We start from the raw sequence: 23,710 nt of genomic DNA on the forward strand, positions 1-23,710 counted from the left end.
GGTATGGTAGAAGTTGTCTGTCTTTGGCCTTATACTGCAGTTTCATTAGACGGCAGTTCTTGTGAAACTACCATGCTGCAAGCTGTATTATGGCTTCATTTTTGTAATTCATTGCTACTTGTACTGAAACCAGACAATAATGAGGATGGGATGTTGATAACTATATTGAAAAAAACTGAGTGTTATTGTTATGGTGCTTTGAGGCAGATCTGTAATATAAAATAGATGACAAGCCTTGGAAGGCAATGATCATTACCTTGTGCGGTGGTTTCTTTCCCAGGGGCAAAGTGCTAATGGCAAGAAACTTAAATGGTCACTGCCACAGGTTCTTGCTGTTCTGCCAAGTTTTGTTGTGGTCATTGATATGGTAGAGCTCTTAGCTAGTCCATGCAAGTCAGCAATGCAATTTTCACATTAAATGGGCTACTTTAATTCCTGTGTTTCACATTGCTGGTTTTTCTGGACCTTCCACAGTTTGGAGGTGGCCTGGGATCAAAATGTGATTTTGAGCAACTGGGTACATTTTGTGTATGTTCAATTGTTTTAATGTTATATGAAACATATGCAGTTGTTCCATTGTTGCTGCCCCTGTTCCTGATTCATCTTGCAATGCAAATGGGAAAATTTCAGATTGTAGGCAGCCACTTCATATTGAACCAAAATCAAAATAATGCACAGGCTGGAAATCTGAAATGAAAACGAAACATTGGAAATGCTCAACAGGTCAGGCAGCATCTAAGGAGAGAGGAAAACAGAGTTGATGTTTCAGATTGTTCACTTTTCATCAGAACTGGAAGATGCTAGGGAAAACAAGTTTTAAGCAAATATAGAACTGGGAAAAGGAAGGAAAGTTTGGCAATAGAGCAAAAGGCAGGAATGATTAACTGAAAAAAGGCATGATGGTGCAAGGGATAAAGGGACAAACATGGTAACAAAAGATGGGTCCAGAGGAGGTAGATAGTTGCAGAATGTATAGTGGCTCATATCTCCATATTGGGTGCTTTTGAAATACAAGCTGCTTTCTTATTGTATAAGATTTGTCTTGGCTCTGTGTGGCCATTCATAAGATAACTGCATTAAAACTTGACAGAAAAATTTGCAGGGTTATGGGGAAAGAGCAGGGTAGTGGGACTAATTAGATAGCTCTTTCAAAGAGTCAGCATAGACATGATGGGCTGAATGAACTCCTGTGCTATATGATTCTGCAAATGTCAGCATAGGGATTCGCTAATGGCAGCACAGTCTTTTATGTTGGAGGCATTGTGAGTTAAATATGGGAAAAAATGTAAATAAGGTGGTTGAATCTTTCCGTTAAAACTTAGTGCTGCACAGGTGGGAATGATGATACATTGCAAGAAAAGCTGGCTGGAGGTGAAGGCTTTTGAACATATAGACCTTTAAACTAATGCCAACTTTCTAAAGAAAGTGGAGTATTTAAGTGTTTCCTGCAGCATGGCTAAAGAAGTTGCGCTTCTATAAGTTTCACTATGGTAGTACAGAACCTGTATTGCTGAAAAGAGAGACATGTTGCTGAACCTTTTAATCTTGCGCAAGTTTCACTATAAAGCTTGGGAGATGGCACTCTTACTGCAAGAATGAATTGTAACCTTGGCAACCATCTTAACCACACAGATGGAAACGCACACACTTTGCTAAATTGTGGCAGTATTTAGCTGTAGGCAAGAGAAGCATTCAGGACTTGTTTTGTGACCTTCAATAGATTATTTGCGTTCCTTAAGTTTACTGGCATGAAGATCTCCAGAAGTGAAGGAAAGTCAAAATGATGTCTTGACCATATTTTTGAGGTATTTTTTATAGGCCAAATCAAAATGGATCACGTTCTTACAAAAGCAAAATACTGTGAATGCTGGAAATTCAAAATAAAAACAGAAATTGCTGGAAATACTGAGGTTTAAAAGCATCCGTGGAGCGAGAAAGAGTTAATGTTTCAGGGAATGAAATTGGATTTTTTGTCTAAAATGCATCAAAACAACAAATTTTTAATAAATAATTGACAAGCTGTCTTGTTCAATGACTTGATAATGTTGAAATCACTGATGTTGCTTTCTGACCTATCATATCCTCTGTAGTGAACTGGTAATGTAAGTAATCAATCAGCTAAACCCCAATATGATAACTTCACATTTTACTCGATTTCTGTATTGGGTTCCCACGATGTATTGATAATAAAATTAAAAATGGTGACTAGCATAGATTGCACAGTGCAAATGATAGAACTACTGAGTGATACAGTGCAGAGAGAAAAAAAAACTGGGAAAAAGGCTAGGTTAAAGATACTATCCCTTTATTGTAAGAGAATGAGCAGTTATCACACTGATGGAAAAACATTTTTTTTAAATTCAATGAACAAGGTGAAGCTACCATAAAAATGTTTAGACCCATATACATACCATGAATAAGAAAAAAATTCCTCTAAACTGAAAAAGTAACACCAGTGTCCCTTCGAAGCCCATGCACCAAGAGGGTCCAACTAACTTAAGGCAGCTATACAGTGTGGAGCCATATTGAGGCTTCTTGGGCATCCCCCATACTTCCCATCAGGAGTTTGCTACTCTGTTATTCCCGTCCTTGGAGTTGAATCTCAGTATTGCGTCCTCAGTCTAACTTGTTACTAGCCTACATATCGTTTAAAGTGAGATAATGTTGTCCTGCGAAGCACCAAGTTATGTGCACTTTTCCTCCCCAAGATCCATTTACTTATCTGCAGAGCAAGAGTGAGGCTGTGGAGTGGGGGCGGTGAAGGATGATGACAAAGAAGCAAAAAAAAATTCAGTTAATTGCATACTGCTTTGTAGCAGTTGTGAAAGTGGAGCTGGGAAGATTTGGTGACAGAAGCTATTGTGTCTTGTATATGAAGTACTGAAAAACATAGGACACACGCAACCTATTGCCCAATTTAAACTCGTGCTGTTGAATAAAAATTGACGTATTTTTGTGCTGGTATAGTCATTGTGACAGATATACCTTTTTTCTAAATGTTATTTCAGTAACTCCCTTTAAAATGCATCCTGTGCAAAGGGAATGTAGCAGCCAGCTAAAGTCTATCCTGCAAAGACAGTTTTCAAAATACAGACTTCAGGATTGGGTCCATTTGGTTTTCCGTTACTTTTGAATAGCTATTTAAAACTTTTCAAAGAGACTTTCTTAACTAGGGACAGTTGGAAGGTCCTGTGAAAAAGTTGGAGAATCTCATGAGAGGCAAGTTGAAAACCTTAGAAGAGATTTTTTATATTAAGGAAAGTTTAAAAGAAGCAATCTTAAAAGTCAAATTAATTCTTAGAATTACAGTGCATTTTTTACCTGCTAGGATTTAATTAAACTTCCTATTGTAAATATAAAAGCATTACATCATGGTGAAATTATTTGTTTATTATATGCTTAAATTATTTTCATAGTTTGAAGTTTAAATGAGCTCTGCTGTGACATTCTACTGCTTCTGAAGACCTAAAATGGGCTCCTGCGTGAATGCATTCCCCCTCCCCATTGATGGTTATGCTATTAATTGTTGAGATCCCACCCTCTGGAATTCCTTTCCTTAGTCTGCCTGTCTTTACACCACCCACTCTTGTATGATTGCTCTTCAAGATTTGGTCACCCCTCTTAATATCTTCATCTTTGGCCGGGATCCACTTTTGTCTGATTTTTGTTCTGTGAAACACCTTGATCTTTTTCTACATTAAAGACAATAAATGCAAGTTGTCAAACAACATTTTTTTAAAAAACCACAAAACATAAAATTGTCTAGTTTATTTGTCAATAAAATGAAAAATATTATACTTTTCCTCTTAATTATTTGACTCTGTTGTGCTTCTGTAAAGGGTTTAGCACATCGAAGGGAATGTTTTTAGCTTTGCTATTTCACTCAATGTGAATGAAGGTTACAGAGCTCAGTTTGTAAACAATTTTCCTCCTTTGTGAGAGAAACAAAGCCTTCAGCATTCTGACATGCTTGAAACAGTATGAATGTGCCACGCCCAGTTTCAGGCGATAAGGTGGTCTGGAGGGAAAAAATGGGAAGCAAGATTGTTCTCAAACATATTCCACCAAATTCTAAAACTTAAAAGATCGGTTGGAATGTTTATTATTTTGTGAAGGTGCCTTTTGTGATTGTCTACCTGCTCTGAACTCATAGCTAAAGTGAGCTAAACATTTTGTTAAATCAGATGTGCTATAACCTGGCTTTTGGTTGCACTTCATCTGCTTGAATTATTTTTTTTGTATCTTTTTATGCTTTTGTTATGACTTTGCATCTCTGTTTGAATTTGATTTCCAGTTAGTTGGTACTTTTAAAAAAATAAACTTCCAGGTGTAGTGACGGGTTCCATTTACCAGAATATAATTGTTTCTGTAAGTGGATGAATTTTCATGTCTATTCAATAGGAAGAACGTTGACTTATTTTATCTATGCCTTGTTCGTGTGCTACTTTGACGTACTAGAATGAGTACTGTTTTTCCTTTTGTCATTCTCCTCCCTCCTTCCCCTCCCAAAAAAAAAATCAGATTAGATGAGAATGGTAGGAAGGAAGGTAGCTTCATGACCAAATTTTCCTCGTTTGATTATTCAGATAATCTTATAGGTTACTGATTGCCCTGCAGCAGAGGCCGTCACCTGGAGGCATTTTTGAAAAAAAAATGTATCTTTGTTTAATTGCTGGATGAGGAATTATTACACTGGCAGTTGTTAATAGCAGCGTCAATGATTTTTCATCCTTTAATTTTACAGTTAAGCAACTGAATATTGAAAAGGCTAAGGCAGCACATCTTTCATTTCTGAAACTCTGCAGTAAATTTTATCTTGCAATTACTGTTGGCTTTATGCCAGAAATATGGGATCGGGGCGCAAAGAATATGCACCTGGGTGGGGGGTGGGGAGGAATTTCCATAGTAGTGATAAGAAAATGTTTAAGCCTTTAATTATTTTACACTTGAGTGACATTGAGACTGCAGCACAGAAATTAGCCACAGGCCCAACTGATCTGTGCTGGTGTTAATATGCCACACGAGCATTGTCACCTTATTCATCCAACTCTTATCAGTGTAGCCTTCTATTCCTTTCTCCCACACACGCTTATCTAGCTTCCCCTTAAACATATCTATGATATTCACCTAAACTGCTCCTCGTAACAAGTTTCACATTCTTACCATTCTTTGGGTAAAGAACTTTCTCCTGAAATCACTATTGATTTATTAGTGAATATCTTATATTCTAGTCAATAGCTATAGTTTTGACCTCTGCACAAGTAAATACATTTTCTCCACTTCTACCCTATCAAATCCTTTCATTATCTTAAAGACTTTTATCGGGTCACCCCTCAACCTTATCTTTAGAATTTTAGAGGAAAGACTCCAGGCTGTTCAATCTTTTGTTAGTTATAACCCCTCTGTTCTGGTGCGATCTGACTGAACCTTCTTTGTACCTTCTCCAATAACTTTATATCCTGTTTTATAAAATGGAGACCAGAAGATAAAAGACTATCAGATAATTTATGGCTAACAAAGAGAAAAGGAAAAGGAAGCATAATTCGTTATTAATTGCTAAGAAAGTAGCGTTGTTGCAGAAACTTGAACGTGGTGCACCTGTGAGGCATTTGAGTGAGGAGTATGGGGTAAGTATCGCCACCAAATATGATTTAAAGAAGCAGAAGGGCAAAGTGTTGAAATTTTATATTCAAAGTGATTCACAAAAGTCAATGAATAATAGTTTGCTTGGGTTGAAAAATGATGAACATGATCGTGTTATGATGAATGAATTCATCAGCATAGGAATGAAAGGTTTCCATTGATTGGCCCATTGATCATGCAGTAATCCAAAATCTGCCCATGTAGAACTGAGGCTTGAAGGTATATGTGAATACATGACTGGTTGACTCCAGAAATTCAAGAAGCGTCATGGTATCAAGTTTTTGAAAGTTTGTGGTGATAAAGCATCTCCAGACCATGATGCCGCTGAAAAATTTATTGATGAGTTTGCTATGCTAATTTCAGGCAAAAACCTTTTACCTGAACAAACTTACAGTACTGATAAAATGAGTCTTCTGGCAGTACGTCCTCGGAAAATGCTAGCAGCAGCTGAGACGAGTGCACCAACGGGTGTTAAGGATGCAAAGGACAGGTTGACTCTCCTTGGTTGTGCCAATGTGGCTGACGCACACACACAAGTAAATTGGCTGTAATCGGGAAGAGCAAATGTCACTGATGCTTCAAGGGGACTCGGACATTACCCATTCACTACTGTGCCAGGGTAACCAGTAACATGTTTTCTGATTGGTTTCACAACCGCTTTGTGCCAGAGGCATGTGTTCATTGTCAGGTAGCTGGATTTGAAGAGAACTGTAAAATCATGCTGCTCCTGGACAGTTGTTCAGCACATACCCCTGCTGTTATGTTGAAGACAATGTTTTCACTGTGTGTTTACCCTCTCGTCCCCCCGCCAACATAAAGTCATTAATTCAGCCAATGGACCAAGGCATTCTTCGGTCCATGAAGTGTAAATATAAAGACTCCTTGAATAGCATGCTTGCTGCTATGATCAGAGGCCTGAGGGTGGAAGGCTTCCAAAAAGGAGTTTACAATTAAGGACATCATCTATGCATCTGTTAATGCCTGGTGCCTTGTTGGTAAAGACACTTTGACCAACCGTTGGCATAACCTTTGGCCAGCAACAATGTTCATTGAAGAGGATAATATTGACAATATTAATAAGACTTTGAAGGTTTTCATGTGAACAAGGAAAAAAATCTGGTAAACCAGCTCCTTGAGTATGCAAAAGGTATAACAGTGGAATATGTGAATACATTAGAGGCCGAGGATATCGAGGAAGTGTTTACCATTGATAACAATGCTCCCACCGTGCATTCTTTGACTGACGGGGAGATTGCAGAAATGGTGCTACATCAACTTGATAAAAACAGTGATGATGAGGATGACAGTGAATCTGATAAAGTGCCCATAGACGATATTAAGATGTGTGACGGGCTGATGGATGCACTCGAATAAAGTGCATTTATAAGTGAGCAAGAAATACTGCCAATCCATAAAATAAAAGACAAACTTATAAAACAAAAGCCAATGTTGATGAGGCAGGTGAAACTGGAAGAACTAGTCAAGAATGCCTCCAAGCAGAGTACATAGACACTCTGAACCCTCTCCTCCAAGCAGAATCGCAGATGGCGCCAAGGGTAGGAACTTATTATAGATACCCTGCATTTATGATTCACTGATGCATCTTACTTTTCTAGCCATTTTGTTTACTTTAGACTATAGCTAGCCTAGACTTAGTCTATTGTAGCGTAAGTAGGCCTAGTCCTATATGCGGTATCCGGAAAGCAAAATTATCTGAAACTTGATTGACTCTGAGGATTTTGGATAACAGACACTTGACCTGTAGTGCACACTGCAACCACTATGTACTGGTAGTGGAGGGAATGAATGTTTAAAGATGGTGCATAGGGTACCAACCAAGTGGGCACCCTATGCACCACCTTGGATGGTGTTGAGCTGCTTAAGTGGTGTTGGAGCTGCACTCATCCAGACAAGTGGAGAGCATTCCATTCCTGACACATGCCTTGTAAATGGTGTACAGGAAGTGTTACTTGCAGCAGAATTCCCAGCCTCTGACGTGCTGTGGCCACAGTATTTATCTGGCTAGCCCAGTTAAACTTCTGGTCAATGGTGACCCCTACCCGCTCCCCAGGATGTTGATGCTGGTGGATTCAGCGACCGAAATATTTTTTGCACGGTGTTAATGGAATCCTTGTTGCTGTTTGTTGCAAAGTAATTGCTAGAATAATTGTGATTCCACTCCTGGCTGGTAACTTGAGGATCCAAGTTTTAAAAATGGACACTGAATGCATTTCCACAGGCTGCAAGTCACTTGAACAATTGTGTTGTGGGCGTGTATGAGCATCACAGTCTGTGTGGGTAGTTGTTATATTACAAACCTAGAAATCAGTTGATATAGAATGAAAACGATTAGAACACAAAGTGACCATTTGGTCCATTGTGTCAGTGCCAATGACAGGTTGAGTATTGTAGGATAAAAATCACCTAGCCTGTAGTGAGATTAGAGACCATTTAATCTATTTTGGTGGTGCTGGTGAGAGATGAATGTTGGTCAGGTTACTGGACCGACTTTTTTCCTGTTCTGGGAAAAGTGATTTGGGATCTTTTATGTTCATCTGAACAGGCAGATGGGTTCTGGCATCTCATCTGGATGATGACATCTCTGATGATGAAACATATCCTCATTACTGCAGTGGTGTCAGCCCAGGTTATGTATTCCAAGTGCTAGGTTATGGTTTTAATTCTCAATAGCATGTCTCAGTTCTATCACTAAATCAAGCTGACAGTTACATTATAACTTTCTGCTCGAATCTACAGTAAAGTTTCTTCTTGCATCTCTAGGCGCAGGAAGAGAGTCGTAAGGTAATCAAAGCATGTGCTTATGTCTGTTTCTGTAGCTAGTTTTTCCTGAAACAGGTTGCCAACCTGCCGACAGAGGCTATAGCTTGAGGGGGCACCACTCTCGAATCAAACATGGCCAACCAGGAGACTCTCCTGCTCTTGCCGTCTTTCACAGCCGTATCGAAAGAATATACAGGCTGATAATCAACCTGTTTGGCCATGCCATTAATGCATCTTCCATGCCCATCAAGCCTGGCGTGGGACTCTTAATGTGGAGCGTCTGGCTCAGAGGCAGGGACGTTACCCACTGCGCCTCAAGACCTCAAAGTTTACCAGCGGTTTATTTTAAAGATATGGATATTCAACCTCTAATAATCCTGTTCATACTATATTGTCTGTCATATTCTGACGAACAACAAATACCAAAGAACAGTTACATATTCTTTTAAAACACCTTTTTAAATGTTATAAAGGTAGAGATGGTGCATTGTTGACTTCACAGTGACAGTATATGAGTAGAGGAATATGATTGCATGAGCTCTCTCTGTTGAGTGATTCTTATTACTTCACTAGCAAGGTAGTAAAAAATGCAGTAAAGGTGCCCCAATTGTCCATGATATAAAACTGCTAGTAGGCCTGCTTGCAAACAGCAGGCAGAGGACAAAACTTCCCATCTGTCACCAGCCATTTAATTTTTAAATGCCAGGGTGTCATTGAATAATTCTCTCATTCATTTATACACCTATAAAATACAGATCTAGGTGGAACTGAGATGGACAGTTGGCCCTTGTTAAAATGTAATTCTGAACTGTTTGTTACAATTTCTCATGAAAGCTGGGCATAGTGGATACATTGATGATAATGTACATTAGAGAAGCAATAGAAACAAATTGTTTTCTTCAGAAATTAGCGAATTGCATTGATGCCCAGTTTCTTATTTGAGCAAAGACTACAGCAGGAACCTGGGTACAAATAATATTGACCCAAATGAAAAGGCATCAATAATTTGAGACTAGTAAACTTGTAAGCATCTTCCTATCTTTAATGTCATTTTCAAGGAAGTGCAAGATTCTCAATACAGATTCTCAATCCAACCTCTGTGTGTGGTTGAGGGGACAAGAGATAGATGGCTACTCACCTTTATGTGCCCTTGCACAGAGCGGCTACATCCAAAGCCATAAGGTGTACCATCAAGCAGGCCATTGGGCTTATAAAAATGCTGTCCTGGTGTCTGGACTAGTTGGATGGTGCCCTGCAGCACATTCCTGGAAGAGTATTGTGCATTGTCGCGATGTGCCGTGCTCTCCATAACGTGACCCTCCAGAGAGGGGTCGCCTTTGAACCCAGTGAAGTGCTACATGGACGCAGTTCATTAGAGGTGGTGGTGGTGCAGGAGGAGGAAGATGCAGAGGAGAATGGTGCATATGCAATGCAGTAAAGTGGCTGGGGGCATCTTAGGAGTCAAAACACTCATTAGGATGCCCAGGCATATTTCACCTGAGCGCTATTCACCCAGCAAGACTGCATGCTCTGGGACCCCCTTATGCTCTGACTGTGAGAACACACCAATGCAACACACCATTTTGAATTGTTTCATTCTTACTGACAATACATTTTACAGATTTCTCCGTTGGCCTTGATGGCCCATTAAAAGGCTATTGCTTTCCTTAACCACTTCTCTCTTTTGCAGTTTTGCCATAAAAGAATGGAAACTCACATATATGGAGCATGGCATATCTCTAATGTAGTTAATAATTCATACAAATGCAAATAAAAGCCACTTAAGTAAACTACTTGGAGCAATGAATGGCGCAGTGGTCTAGCTCGCGGTGCTCCTTTTTTGGCCTCTGAGGTGGAGGTAGCCTGCGCGTGTGTCTGTTTGTGGCTAGAATGGTCTTGGCCAATGATGGTGATGGCACCCCATGAGAGGTGGCACCGCCATCCTCATCCATGACTGCATCAGCAATTTGGTAGCACTCTTGATCACCTAGAGGGTCCACCAGCTGGGGCACAACTGGCATCCACTCCATTCATCTTTGTACCATCAAAGCCACTAACTGGCCAGTGCTACAGAATGCATTCTGCATGTATCTGTGCACTGTTCCTGCATCTACTCAGAATGCAGCTGCATATGACTCTCATATGAGGTTGGCAACTCTCTCAATGGAGGAACTCGTGTTCAAAGCCCTGAGCCATGTTGGTGCAGATGAGCTGAAAGAATTCCTCCAATCTCAGCCTATGACTGCCCACTGTCTCTGGAAACTCTGACATATGGGTACACATCTCATGCTGCTAGTCAAAGCAGAGACACCCTGCTTCTGACTCAAGGTTATGCATCTGCGCCTAGCTGAGCATGGTTCTGTCTGCCCTTCATCCTCCGAGCTGGACTGCCCACAGCTGCCTCTGCCTATCTCTACTCCTTACTTGTGATGTGCTCTTCACCTAGTGCCACCCTTTCTAATCACAGTTGAGGACCCACCAACATGGGCATATCTGCACTTGTAGAGTGTGCGCTTGAATACTGTGATGGCGCTGGCTCTGGCTTCCATCTGTTCTGAGGACACCGGTGATGTCACTGCTGCACTAACATGCTCCCCCTCCACTCTGTGGGAGACTCAAGAATGAGATCATGAAAACTCGTCTGTGAGAGCAGATGCCTCTGCTGAGCTGAGGCTTCTCAATGCAGCTGAGGCATGTCACATGAGGAGGTGTGCATCCTTCTCCATCTATAGATCACTATCTTTTCATCCTCTCTGTGAAATATTCCCATTTATTCATCACTCGCTTTCTCACGCGACACCACCTTTGCAATGTCATAGGCCACTTCCTCCATTATAATGAGGATGGCGAACTGGTGCACTTCTCCACCTTTGCAAGCCCTATCCCTAGCATAGTGTCCATTCTTCCCCTGCAAGGACAAAAAGAACCATTCTGGTTCTTGAATGCAATATGCTGAATGCATGACATGGAAAACATGTCCTTGAATTTCTATGCGCAATACTCACAAAATAATCCAATGGTATAATTATCCTTTTTAAAAATAAACACACCCATTGGAACATTGGTCTGGTTTGTCTTCAGATATGATTACAGCTTATGAGTGCTTGACCTTCTTTATATGGCTCACGGACTTGATCAAGTGGATGCATTGATGCTTTGTGGCAGTATCCAAATGTGTCTTTATGCATAAAGGATATCTAAGTGAGCATCTTCAATGTTTAATGCAGCATTTTATTGCCCCTATTTAATCGTTTAATTAAGTCAATAATGTCATCCTACCAGTTCTGTCACTATTTACACATTGTCCCTCCATGCGGTACCCTAATATTGGAATGCAGTGCTTCATCTGGTTTGGTTAGCCGAGACCTCAAACTCGACCATTGAGATAGAAGACCTTGAATGCATGTCTGTGTTTGGAGCCCACTGGAATAAATTTGGAAAGTACTTTTGTTCCAATTGAACGCTGAATAATCTATTAAAATAATTTAGTTTAGTAGTAACTTAATCACATTATTAAATGTTGAATAATGAGAGGATATGATTGCATTCTCTTGTCCACAAGGACTGTTGTGTAACATTGGATAATACTTTACAGGGGCATAATTTGCAGAGATTTCTTACAGTTCATTTTCTTTACTTCATTTTGGGAGAGGACCCAATTGAAAGTGTTGACTTAAGAAATTTTCATTTCTTTTCCCCAACAATCAGCTTTCTTAGGAACATAGGAGTAGGCCCTTTGATCTTGCTCCGCCATTCGATAAGATCATGGCTAATCTGATTGTGGTTTCAACTCCACTTACCTGTCTGCCCCCCCATAACACTGACTCCCTTGCCTATCAAAAATCTATCTAACTTGGCCTTGAATAAATTCAATGACTCAGCCTCAACTATTTTCTGGGAAAGACTTGATGACCCTCAGAGAGAGAATTTCTCCCATCTCCGTCTTAGAAGGGAGACCTCTTATTTTTAAATTGTCCCCTCTAATTCTAGTCTCTTCCACAAGAGGAAACACCCTTCTGGTATCCATTTTTATTTTTTATTTTTATTCTTGTAGGAAAAAGGTGTTTAGTGACAAATTTTGAATATCTGGCTCTTTATCTTGTGGAGCAGTTGGCGTTTACTCCTGATGCCAAAGCTCAGCAAGTTTTGTTCCTTGCTGGTAGTCATGTTGAGGGTTCCCATGACTTTTTAAATGAAAATCCATATTCTGTTCGTGGAGCTATAAAATCATTAACAACATTGTAAATATGTTGGTTAACCTCCTTCAAGTCGATATTGCTGTTTAATCCAACTTGGCACATTAGTGAAGCATTCACTTTTGAATAAACCTACAGTTTGATAAACATACTTGATATTTACTTTTGGTAAAATTTTATGCATAGCTTTAAAGGAATAAAAAATACAGATGCTGGTCTTGCATGCTGAAACAATGCATGAATAGATCTGCTCATCTTTACTTGTTTTGGCAGTGTTTTCTGTGCAAGATTTTAAAAAAAACTTGAGGGATGGAGATGCTGATCTTGCACCTGATAATAATACAATGCATGTTCAAATGCATTACGGAAATGAGTACAGTTAACTAACTGAGTCAAGGATGTTAGGCCATTCATGACAAAACCTCCTAATTGGTAAAAAGATTTCTCCCAGTCCTGCTTGTAGCCTTGCTTGTGGGTTTCAATTTTGCCTATCGTTCGTGTGTCACTTTTCTTATGGACTTCACTGAAAGGTTCCCAAGTTTTTGTCTTTTACAGCCATAAAGCTGGCAAGTTTTCAGAAGCACATGAATGAATAAATGTGTTCTGCAGAACTCTGTATAACCTGTATTTCTATAATTATCAGCACAGCTTTGGCTTTGTTCTTTAGAAGGTCTTTGTTCAGACCTTTTAAAAAAAATAGTAAATCGATCAAGAATTTAGTGCTTATGCAAGGAGCTGTTTCCTCATATCTGCTCCATCTTTTAAGTGAAAGCAGGTAATTGTTATAACCATTTCTTTACAAGTTACAGCACTTGGCCAAGTGATCTTCCTTTGCCTTGTCTGAATTTCTTAGTGCATCAAGGTCCTTTTGAAGGTGCAGAGCCAAAAATAATGTTTGAAAATGGGACCTTTTTCCAAAAAGGTGTTACCTGTTCCATGTCATCCACACATTGGCTTCTGGCTCAACTACGCCTCAATATTAAAATTCCCATTCGTGTTTTCAAACCCCTCCATGGCCTCACATCTCCCTATCTCTTTGACCCCCTCCAGCCCTACAAATCTCTGGGATATTTGCACTCCTTTAATCCTGACCTCTTGCGCATCCCTGGTTTTGATTGCTGCACCACAGACGACGAGGCTGTTGAGGTCCTGAGCTTTAGAATTCCCTCCCTAAACCTCCTTGCATCTCCAGCTCCTCTTTACTCTTTTAAAAATGCACCTAATAGCCCTTCGCTCAGTGTCAAATTTTATTTAACTCTCCTGTGAAGCATTTTGGGATGTTTTACCACATTAAAGGTGTTTTATAAATGCAATTTATTTAAACCCATCAAACAGCCCAGAGCATTGACGTTATTTAGTTTGGAAATGTTTTGTTGGCAGACTTAATTTCATTTGTTTGAAAACAGTAAGAAAATATATTTCCTGTAGAGTAGGGAACCACTTGGCCTCTGAGTGCCATGATAATAGAAATGCTGCCTATAATGAGCATTTGGAAGTTGAATGCTCTTATATGGTTAACCTAGAAATATTAAAACTAAGAATGAATATTGCAGCAGAGCAAGCTCCAAAAACACAAGAAACTCAACACCATCTGGGATAAAGTAGCCTGTTTAAGTGGCACCCCATCTACCATATTAAGCTTTCACTCTTGCTACCACTGGCACATATGGCTGCAACATGTACCATTTACAAGGAGTGCAGCAACTCGCCAAGTCTTGCACCACAGCACCTCCCAAAGAAATGGCTCCTACCACTTAGAAGGACTAGGGCAACAGGCATATGGGGACACCATCCCCTCCAAGTTCTGCTTCATCCTGATTGGTAAATATATCACTTTTCCTTCAGATCAAATACTGGAACTCCCCACCTTCATGACATGGAATTCAGAAAGCATTCAGGCAACTTGAGGACAATTAGACCTAGGCAATAAATGCTGGCATTGCCAGGAACATCCAAACCCCATAAATAAATTTGTTGAACGAGTTGGGATTTATAAAAATCCCTGAATATTCACAGAAAGAAAATTGGAAGTGTATTGAAATTGTTGTTTCCGTAGAATTTTTACTACCATCAGTGTGCAGCTGAAGCGCTCAAGCATAAGAAACAAGTGATTTATAAGGAGGAGCAAGTGAGGGGTTGGGGAAAAAGTGGAATGTATCTACAAGTTTATAAAAGGCCATTTTCAAAGTTAGGACTGAGATTAATAACTGAGATGCTAACTAATGACTGGCTTATTTTTGCTTAAATGACAAATAATGCAAGAAAGCCTTTCATTTTGGCTTTTATTTTATGCACCATGGAACTGTATAATATCCAGTACTTATCAGACATCAGGACTAAAAATTGGAAATGAAATTGACTTTGGATGAAACTATTATCTACTGATGTGTAGACAAGTTATTGAGTATTTGCATAACCATAATTATGTTCATTTCAGGTTTGCTGTAATTTTTGAATTCTGAATTGAGATTCATATTGAATTAATTCAAATCTGTCAGCTTTTTATCAACTTAAATCCAGTTTCCATGTTGATTTGAAGTTCAGTTCAAAATACCTTAAATTAGTATTTTGTAACTGCTGCCACAATGCAGGGAGATTATGAAGTTCAAAACATTTTGGCTTTGGCCTGTCAGTTACTACAACTTAAAGAGAATCGCTATTGGCTGCTTGATAATCAGAGACCAGAAGCAACTAATAAATCTATAACATTTTTGTATGCAGGTATGAGTATTTGAGGATCAACAACTGGAAGGATTGTATCTGGACTTGAGCTAAAGGACTACCGCCACCCTGGAATATGGTACCTCAGTGTTGGACAGTGCTACCCATCATGGTGATCCTGAGCTATCTGGCAAAATACATCCAAGCAGATAGTGAGTAAAATTATTAAAGTCCTGTCATTATTTTTTCTCTTTAAACTGCCTTGATATGTGTGAATTTGTTTGAATGTAGGGCATTGATAAATATAGAACTAACAAACTTGAAAGGAGTAAAGAATTGTGTATGGTAACTGCAAACTTGTATGGTGGACTCCTCGGATTCAAGGGGTACAAAATGAACAACGCTCCAGAATAACAGAGCATAAGCAAAGTAGGAAATTATTCTTCCTTTCCATAAATTTATGTGAAACCATTCACAACCATCAATTTGGAAAACTAAATAACGACAAACTCAGAAGTAATGAGAAGGGCTTGTACCGAACATACAGTATTTGTAACTGTGGTTCAAATATTACTACCTTTTTTTTAAGTTAAAAAAAAAAGGTGCTTAAAATTTGCTCTGAAAGATCTTGAAAAGATCCAGTTTGCTTTGATTGTAATTTAGACTTTCACTAGTCTCTGTTTTTGAGATTTGAAAATTTAGTCACTGAATGATAACGGAAAAATAAATTTAGCCTTTCACTCGGGATGGGAACAGGGAACAGCAGGAAAAAGTTGAGGGAGGTCAACTATTTTAAATTAATGATTGAATTACAGCTTTTAGTAATGACCCTAGTTGGGCAACCCCTGTACAAGCGTTGGTTTGATTTTGAGTTCTGGCTGTGAAGAGGTGGGTAAAGTGTCATTAAAAAATGATTGGCTGAGTCTGAGTAATATATAAATGTGAAGTAGAAAATTCTTAGTAGATACACTCATGTTCAGTGCATGTGCTTTTTAATACTGGTCAGATCAGGTGGGGATATCTCAAGGTTTTTAATATAGTCGATTGATATTTTATCTAGGTTGAGCTGTTAATCTCAAGTGAAAAGGGCAGTCACTCTAATGTTCATATCTTAGAAATGCTTTATTTTATTATGTTGTACATTTCATTGAAATTTGGTTTCCTTTTTCATTTTGGAATGCATGATAATTAAATCTGGGTGTGTAACCCATGGAGGTGGTGATGGGGTAAATCAATAAGAAGGAATGGTTTTTTCCTGGTACTGAGCTGTAGTGATCGTAGCTTGTCTGCCTTGGCTGTCTTTTGGTTGGAATAAAGAGCCCAGCATGTATCCAGTTCTTGAGCTGCACTACACTTGGTGTTAGATTCACTTTCAGTTAAGTTCTTGGGAATACAACATGATCTATTAATTTATTTATGAAGGAGCCAGAAGTGACTCTGAATGTTTATAGCTTCATACTGGTGAAACCACACTGTTCATTCCAGAGGGCAGTCTCAGCAACTAGAGCAGGAGAAAAGACAGAGGCCAGCACCTTCTATTTTTCATCCTTCTATTGGCCGTAGCACAAATAAAAACCAATTTAGAAGACTAAATGCAGCTCCTTTCTCTACGTTAATGTAAATTTTGCAACCTCATGAATGTTGAGAAAAGCACATAATGAATGACAGCCATAAGTAGACTGGAGATCATGACACTGGAAATCCTGAAAACAACTTTTGATTATAGCGGATCCTGGTAGTATTCATGTTTCTGGTGGCTGCAAACTTTGACTTAGCCAGGTTGATCATGGAGAAAAAATGAAATTAATATCACTTTGGAGCACACCTTCCATTGCTAGATATCTATAACACTTTCATCAGAACTGGAGAATGCGCAACGATATTAATTAGTGGGCTTGATTTTCACATGGAGTGTTTTCATCTTAATGGTAATAAAATGGAATGCAGTTCCTGTGAAATAAACATGCCCTGGGATAAGGTTGCTGTGTGAAAATCTGTTTGAATATTTCCAGTTTCAACATTAGGAACTTAACTGCCAAGCTCGACTGTTCCTAGTTATGCTTGGATTTATTACATCATCTGCCAATTAAAAGAAAAACTAATGTTAAAGTACCAGTAAGCCCTGATCCCAAACACCCCAAATTCTAAATATTGATGTTGCCTTCAGGTAGATTATATATTTTTTGAAAAAGCCATCCAGCTGAACCATTTGGGAATTCAATTCCAGATTTCTACTGCAATTTTAGCATCACTGTGAAAGTTTAGATAATTTGAAGGGATATGACCAAGGCAGAAAGGATATGAAATTCAACTGCTCCCACGTCATTTTGTAAGTATTGATTGGCTCATTGTTAGCCTTATTCTGTAAAGTTTAAAAAGAATGACTGGCATGAAGAATTTTAAAGAAAGGAAAGCTTTTCTGACCATAAAAACACAATTGAATTTTGAAGTCCATGAAGTCGTTGAGGATAAAACTCACCAATTTATATTTTATTTCCAATTCACTTATTAAAGGATATGTTTACAAAATTGAGATGCATTGGCTTAATCTGTGATTCAGATATTTTCTTTTAAATGCGTATATGGCTCAATAACTGTTGACGTAGAATCATGGAAGCCAGTGGTTTTGAACTGCTTCTTTTGGTTCCAGAAAAAATGACAACTGCCCTGGGAAAGGTTGAAGAGAAGCTAACCTGGAATGTGAAGATCTTGTAGCACTACAATGTCATAAAGCAATCAACTATTAATCTCCATATCATAGAAAAAAGGCTTTTTTAAAATGGCTTATCTTCGTATCTTGGCAACTGATAGAGAATAGGGGCTTCCAGCATTGATTTATAACATTAGGCTAACTTACAGTAAAAGGCAATTGTATTGCTTAATTATTCATGACAGATGTATTATCACAGGAAATTAAGACATTAAGAGCAACCAAAACGGTTAACAAGGGAGCCAATAAACAGATGATACAGGACACCTGAAAGTGCTCTGCTAAAACAGACTGAATGTTTTACATAAATATTTTAGAGCTTAAGAAAATGTATGTAAAGTTACGACTGTTTTTAACAATGCAGTACAAGCATGGAATATCATTCACATACCGTTATTAGATCAGAATATTCTATCAGTTGAAGTCAAATTTGGGATTATAACTGGCTTGAATTTCACAGTTGCCTTCTTGTGAGTAGGCACTTAACATTGATGGACTGTTCTATCATAAGCAGTCTGTACACATGAATATATTTTCTAATAGAGGGAACAAAATAGAAGTTGGGAACAGGAACTTTAGCAGTATTTTTTAACCCTAAATTTTCGCTTTATTTTTGTGTGTGCGTGTGAGAGGGAAAAAGCCACAGCGTAGCGGAGTTGAAAAAGGGGCAAATTTCAGGAGCTGGAAAGGAGGCTAAAGGACTGAGCAACAGCGATAGTAAAATGAGCCAAGGCGTTTCACCTGAAAATGACCAGACTTAATTTGATACTGAGTCACAAAAGATAAAGAAAGGTAACCAAGAGCTTGCTCAAAATGATGGAGTGTCTTTAAGGAAGAGAGGTGACAAGCATGGAAGTTAAGGAAGGGAGTTCCAGAGCTTTGGGCTTAGACAGCCTAAGGCACAGCTGTCGATAGAGGAGTTCAGGAAATTGGGGATACACAATTTAGGAGGATTTAGATTAGGAGGAAGGCAGAGGGTTGAAGGACTGGAGGAGGTCAGAGAAATCGGCAAAGGGCAAGGCCATGGGAAAGATTTGAACACTGAGAATTTTAAATTTCAGGATCTCAATGATAATCTCTGAATTTCTCTCTGCACCATGTGCGAGTGCGTATAGCTGCAGCACGGTAGAACAGGTTAATGCATGGCTGGGGAAATAGCGCAGGGGGGCAGGGTCTCAGATTCCTGGGGCATTAAGACTAGTGGGGCTGGAAGGGTCTGTGTAATGTGGGTAGGTTTCACTTGAACAGGTCATAGGGAGCTTTAACTAAAGCTGAGAGGGTAGGGAAGTAAGATGAAGAATTAGAGAGAAGAACAAGGTGCCTAGAGGATTGGGAGAGACAATCAACATTAGAATATAGAGAAGTCCAGAAAGTAGCATGGGAGAAATGCAAATCAGAGAGGCGGGATAGGAATACATGTACATAAATGCATTGAGCATGTTGAAATAAGGTTGGTGAAGTGCATGACTGACTCATGGGGTTATAATGTAGTGGCAATTACAGACACTTGGCACAAACGAGAACAGGAGTGGGGACTTAATGATCTTAATTACATCATATAGGGAAGAAGAAAGGTGCTATGGGTGGCAGGACTGATCAAAGATACTGTTATATCTCTGGTAAGATGATTTGTGTGAAGATTCAGAATGATGGCTAGAGCTGAGGTATAGAATACACTGCTGAGTGTATATTATAGGCCACCAACTAGTAGAAAGAAAATAGAGCAAATTTAAAAATGAAGTGAAAAGCAATGGTGTAGTGGTAAAGAGGGACTTCAATTGTCTGATGTGACATTTCAGTGGGGCGGGGAGGAGCAGTTTAATGGGCAAGGATGGGGTGGAATTCCTGAAATGTACAGGAGAACTTTCTTGAACAGTGTGTTTCTAGCCCAGTGAGGAAGGAAGCAGAGCTGGAACTAGTTTTGTGGAATGATATGGGGCATGGAACATGTTTCAGTGGAAGAGCATTTGAGAAATGATCAGCTTACCATTCGATTTAGAGAAGTTATTGTTAGGGACAAGGAAAATCAAAGGTGAAAATAATTTTAGCGAATTAAAAAGGGATTTGGCCTAGGTGGATTGGAAACAAAGATTGGCAGGTAAAATAGTAAATAAGCAGTGGGAGGACTTCAAGGAGGAGATGGCATTTGGATACAGACTTAACACATTTCTGAGGGGGGAAAAGAAGAACATTCAAAGCTAGAGCTTCCTGGATGATTAAAGAAATTGAGATGTTTTTCAAAAAAAAAGGCGGCTTATGATAATGTGGCTCTTAATACAATAGAGATCCAAGCAGAAAAAAGAAAGCGAAGACAACTGGAAAAGGAAATGAGAGAAAAAGTTATCTGTAACACAAAAGGAAACACTAAAGTCTTTTATAAATATATAAAGAGTAATAAGATAGTCAAAGGGTTAGGGATGCAAAGGAAATTATCTTGTGGAGGTAGAGAGCATGGCTAAAGTTAAGATGAAAGTGTTACCAATGTCACAGTGAAGGAGGTAGGGAAATTGAACAGTAGAAAAATAGATGAATAAGTACTTAAATGTTAGCAATGCTCAAATTAAAAAGTCAACTCGTCTGGGTGAAATGCAGTTACTGAGTGATTGCAGCATTTTCAGATGAGACATTAAACCAAGGCCCTGTCAGACCATCGGTGGATATAAAAGATCCTACGTATTTTGAAGAAGAGCATGGGTGTCGACCTGGTCTCCTTGCCAGTACCCCGTCAACTAACATCAGTTAATAAAATCAATACATTGTCATGTCACTATCACGTTGTTATATGTGGGACCCTGCTGTGTGTAAATTGGCTGCCATGTTTCCTACATTGCAATAGTTAGTACACTTCAAAAGTACTTCATTGTGTTATAATCTCAGTAGAGACCACTAACTTTTTTTAAAAAGTAGACAAGATTCAAAATCCCTGTTATTTACTAAAACAAAAAAGCCACAAGATTCCACAATTTAAAACACAATTTTATTATACAAGAGTCAACAAAGCAAACATTAAGTACTATTTATTCTATACATCCAGAATTAACATGAGTTAAACATGAATTAACAGGCAAATTGTGGTTGAATATAAGTTGCACATTAAATACCAGATACATCTAAGACAGATCATATGAATTGGCTCAGCTGCCCACTCAAATTTTAGTGATCACACTCTGTCACAAAGTCCTTCAAAACTTTGTTTTCCTCATGAAGAACTTCAGCTCCTCTCCTTCCAGAAGCTAGTCTGATCCCCAGCTGACAATAGCACACAATCAACCCGAATTCCACAGGCATGGTCTTCAGCACAACACGTCTGTAGAACCTGCTCAACCCAGTCTAGATACGGTAGACACATCAATGTTAGCTTCCAGTAACAGAAACAGCTGCAGCAACTTGTTCTAAGCTGCTTCTTCTGATTCTGGACTCTACCTCCTTCAGTCTTCTTCAGCTTGCTTGTATTCCACCAGTGGATGCCAACTGATCTGTGTCCTTGTATCTCTTTCAACCAGAGTCAGTTTGCTCAGAAGTTTGTTTTTCTTAGAAACAGAGAGGGACAGTTTGCTTTCTATGTTTATCTGTTCCCTTTTCAGTTCAATGTGTCCTTTAGTTAGGGTCTGCTTCAAAAAATACAAATTAAATTTAAAAGCACAGATTCCCTCACAGTTAGTGTTTTGAGATGTCCTGAGGTTGTGAAAGGTACTATGTAAATGCAAATTATTTTCTTATGGTTGGTTAGCTATATTTAATTTTGGCTGGGGTGGGAGGTGGAATGAGGGTTAGATTCAGTCAGTGTAACATAAGATTTTGCTGATTCTTTCTGCTTGTGTTCCCAGATAACTGATCAGCCTAGTACTATATTGAGTGCTACCTAGGGTTGTTATCTAGACACGACAGTAGAACTAAATTGAGGGAGGGAGAAATGAGCTGCCATTCTAGGAACTGGTTACAACCAAGTGAGGTTGGCTGAAAGGCAGCAGTTGGTAATGATTCTAAAATCCCACTTACACTTCCTCTAGGCATAAAAGCAAAATACAGCAGATGCTTGAAATCTGAAATAAAAGCAGAAAACACTAAAAATGCTCAGCAGGCCTGGCAGTATCTGTGGAGAGAGAAACTGAGTTAACATCTAAGGTCTGTGACCTTTAATCAGAATTGGGCAAATTTAGAAATGTAATAGGTCTTATGTAAGAGAGGAAGGATGGGAAAAATAACAAAAGGGAAGGTTTGTATTAGGGTGGAGAGCTGGAGAGATTAAATTACTAAAGTGTTTCATGGTGCAAGACCAAAGGGAGTGGTAATGGGACAAGTAAAGAAACAGAAGACCTGTCTAGAGGTGGTTTGGATGGCAGGATCCCGAAAGCTGCTATCTGAAAGCAAAGAAAAGGAAATAAGAGAAAAACGAGAGAATAAAACAAACTGGGCAAAGAAAAGCAAAGCAAAAGACAAAGGTTACGATCTAAAATTGTTGAACTCATAGTGTTGAGTTCAGAAGGCTGTAAAGTGCCCAGTTGAAAGATGAGGTGCTGTTCTTTGAGCTAGAGTTGATTGGAATACTGTATCAGACTAAGGGCAGAAAGGTCAGAGTGGGAGCCAGGTGGGCGATTAAAATGACAGGTGACTGGAAAGCCAGGATCAGGCCTATGGACTAAACAGAGGTGTTCAGCAAAGTGGTCACCCAGTCTGCATTTGGTCTCGCCAATGTAGAGGAGACCACATCATAAGCAGTGAATACAGTGTACCAAGCTGAAAGAATTACAAGTAAATCACTGTTTCACCTGGAAGGAGTGCTTGGAGCCTTGGACAATGAAAAAGGAGGTAAAAGAGCATTTGTTGCAGCTCCTGAGCTTATTCATTCATGGGATGTGGGCATCACTGGCTCGGCCAGCATTTATTGGAGGTGACTGTAAATCAGAATATTGCAGAGGGAACGGTAATTTTGTAATGCTGAAAGGGGAGGCAGGGGAAAGATGAGTTTGGTGGTGGCATCATACCAGAGGTGGCCGTAATGGCGGCAGATGATCCATTGAATACGGCGACTGGGGTGGGAGGACAAGGCGAATCCTATTGTGGTTCATAGGAGGGAGGGTAAAGGGTGAGAGCAGAAATGTGAGAAAAAGAACAGACACAGTCAAGGGCCCCATCAGCCAAAGTGTAGGGTGGAGGGATCTCAGTTGAGGAAAAAGGAGAAACGCCAGTATGGAAAGTTGCATCGTCTGAGCAGATGCGATGGAGACAAAAAAGCTGAGAGAAGAGAATAGAATCCTAGTCGAGGTAGTTTTAGGAGGCCTATAGTAAATATTAGCTGAAAGCCTTTCCCCAGAAATGGAGACAGACAAGTAGAGGAAGGGAAAGGAAGAGTTGGATATGGACCGTATGAAGGCAGAAGATGGGTGGAAATTGGAAGCAAAGTTGATGAAATTTTCTAGTTCAAGGCAAGAACAGGAAACAGCACAGATAGTCATCAATGTACCAGGAAAAGAGGTGTTGGGGGTGGGGGGGTGGGGGGGGGGGGGGGGGGGGGGGTGCCTGAGTAGGACCAGAACGGAGAATGTTCCTCGTATCCCACAAAAGCAGGCACATCAGGGACCCGTGCAGGTACCCATGGCAATACCGTTTATTTGGAAAAAGTGAGTAGAGTTGAAATTGTTCAGCGTGAGAACATAAAGATGAGTGGTAGGTCAGATGATTGGCCAGAATGTAAAGAATGGCAGAGAATGACTAAAAG

The 23,710-nt window shown here is 39.4% G+C and overlaps 1 protein-coding gene across 9 annotated transcripts in view; it reads left to right on the top strand.

The window, feature by feature from the left end:
* The window catches only part of LOC144692265 (receptor-type tyrosine-protein phosphatase F-like), a 496,732-nt gene that overhangs the window by 146,286 nt on the left and 326,736 nt on the right, over window positions 1–23,710 (top strand). For 8 of the 9 annotated variants that reach the window (XM_078560868.1, XM_078560866.1, XM_078560873.1 and 5 more), the window contains one exon: window positions 15,342–15,493. In XM_078560868.1, the coding sequence (XP_078416994.1) occupies window positions 15,418–15,493 (76 nt within the window). In that variant the 5' untranslated portion in view covers window positions 15,342–15,417. Of the gene's footprint in view, window positions 1–14,422; window positions 14,442–15,341; window positions 15,494–23,710 lie in introns of those variants that run through there. The other variant, XM_078560869.1, reaches the window with a different exon arrangement.

This window comes from Cetorhinus maximus, chromosome 17 (assembly GCF_964194155.1).
Source record: "Cetorhinus maximus chromosome 17, sCetMax3.hap1.1, whole genome shotgun sequence".
Classification (NCBI taxonomy): Eukaryota; Metazoa; Chordata; class Chondrichthyes; order Lamniformes; family Cetorhinidae; genus Cetorhinus; species Cetorhinus maximus.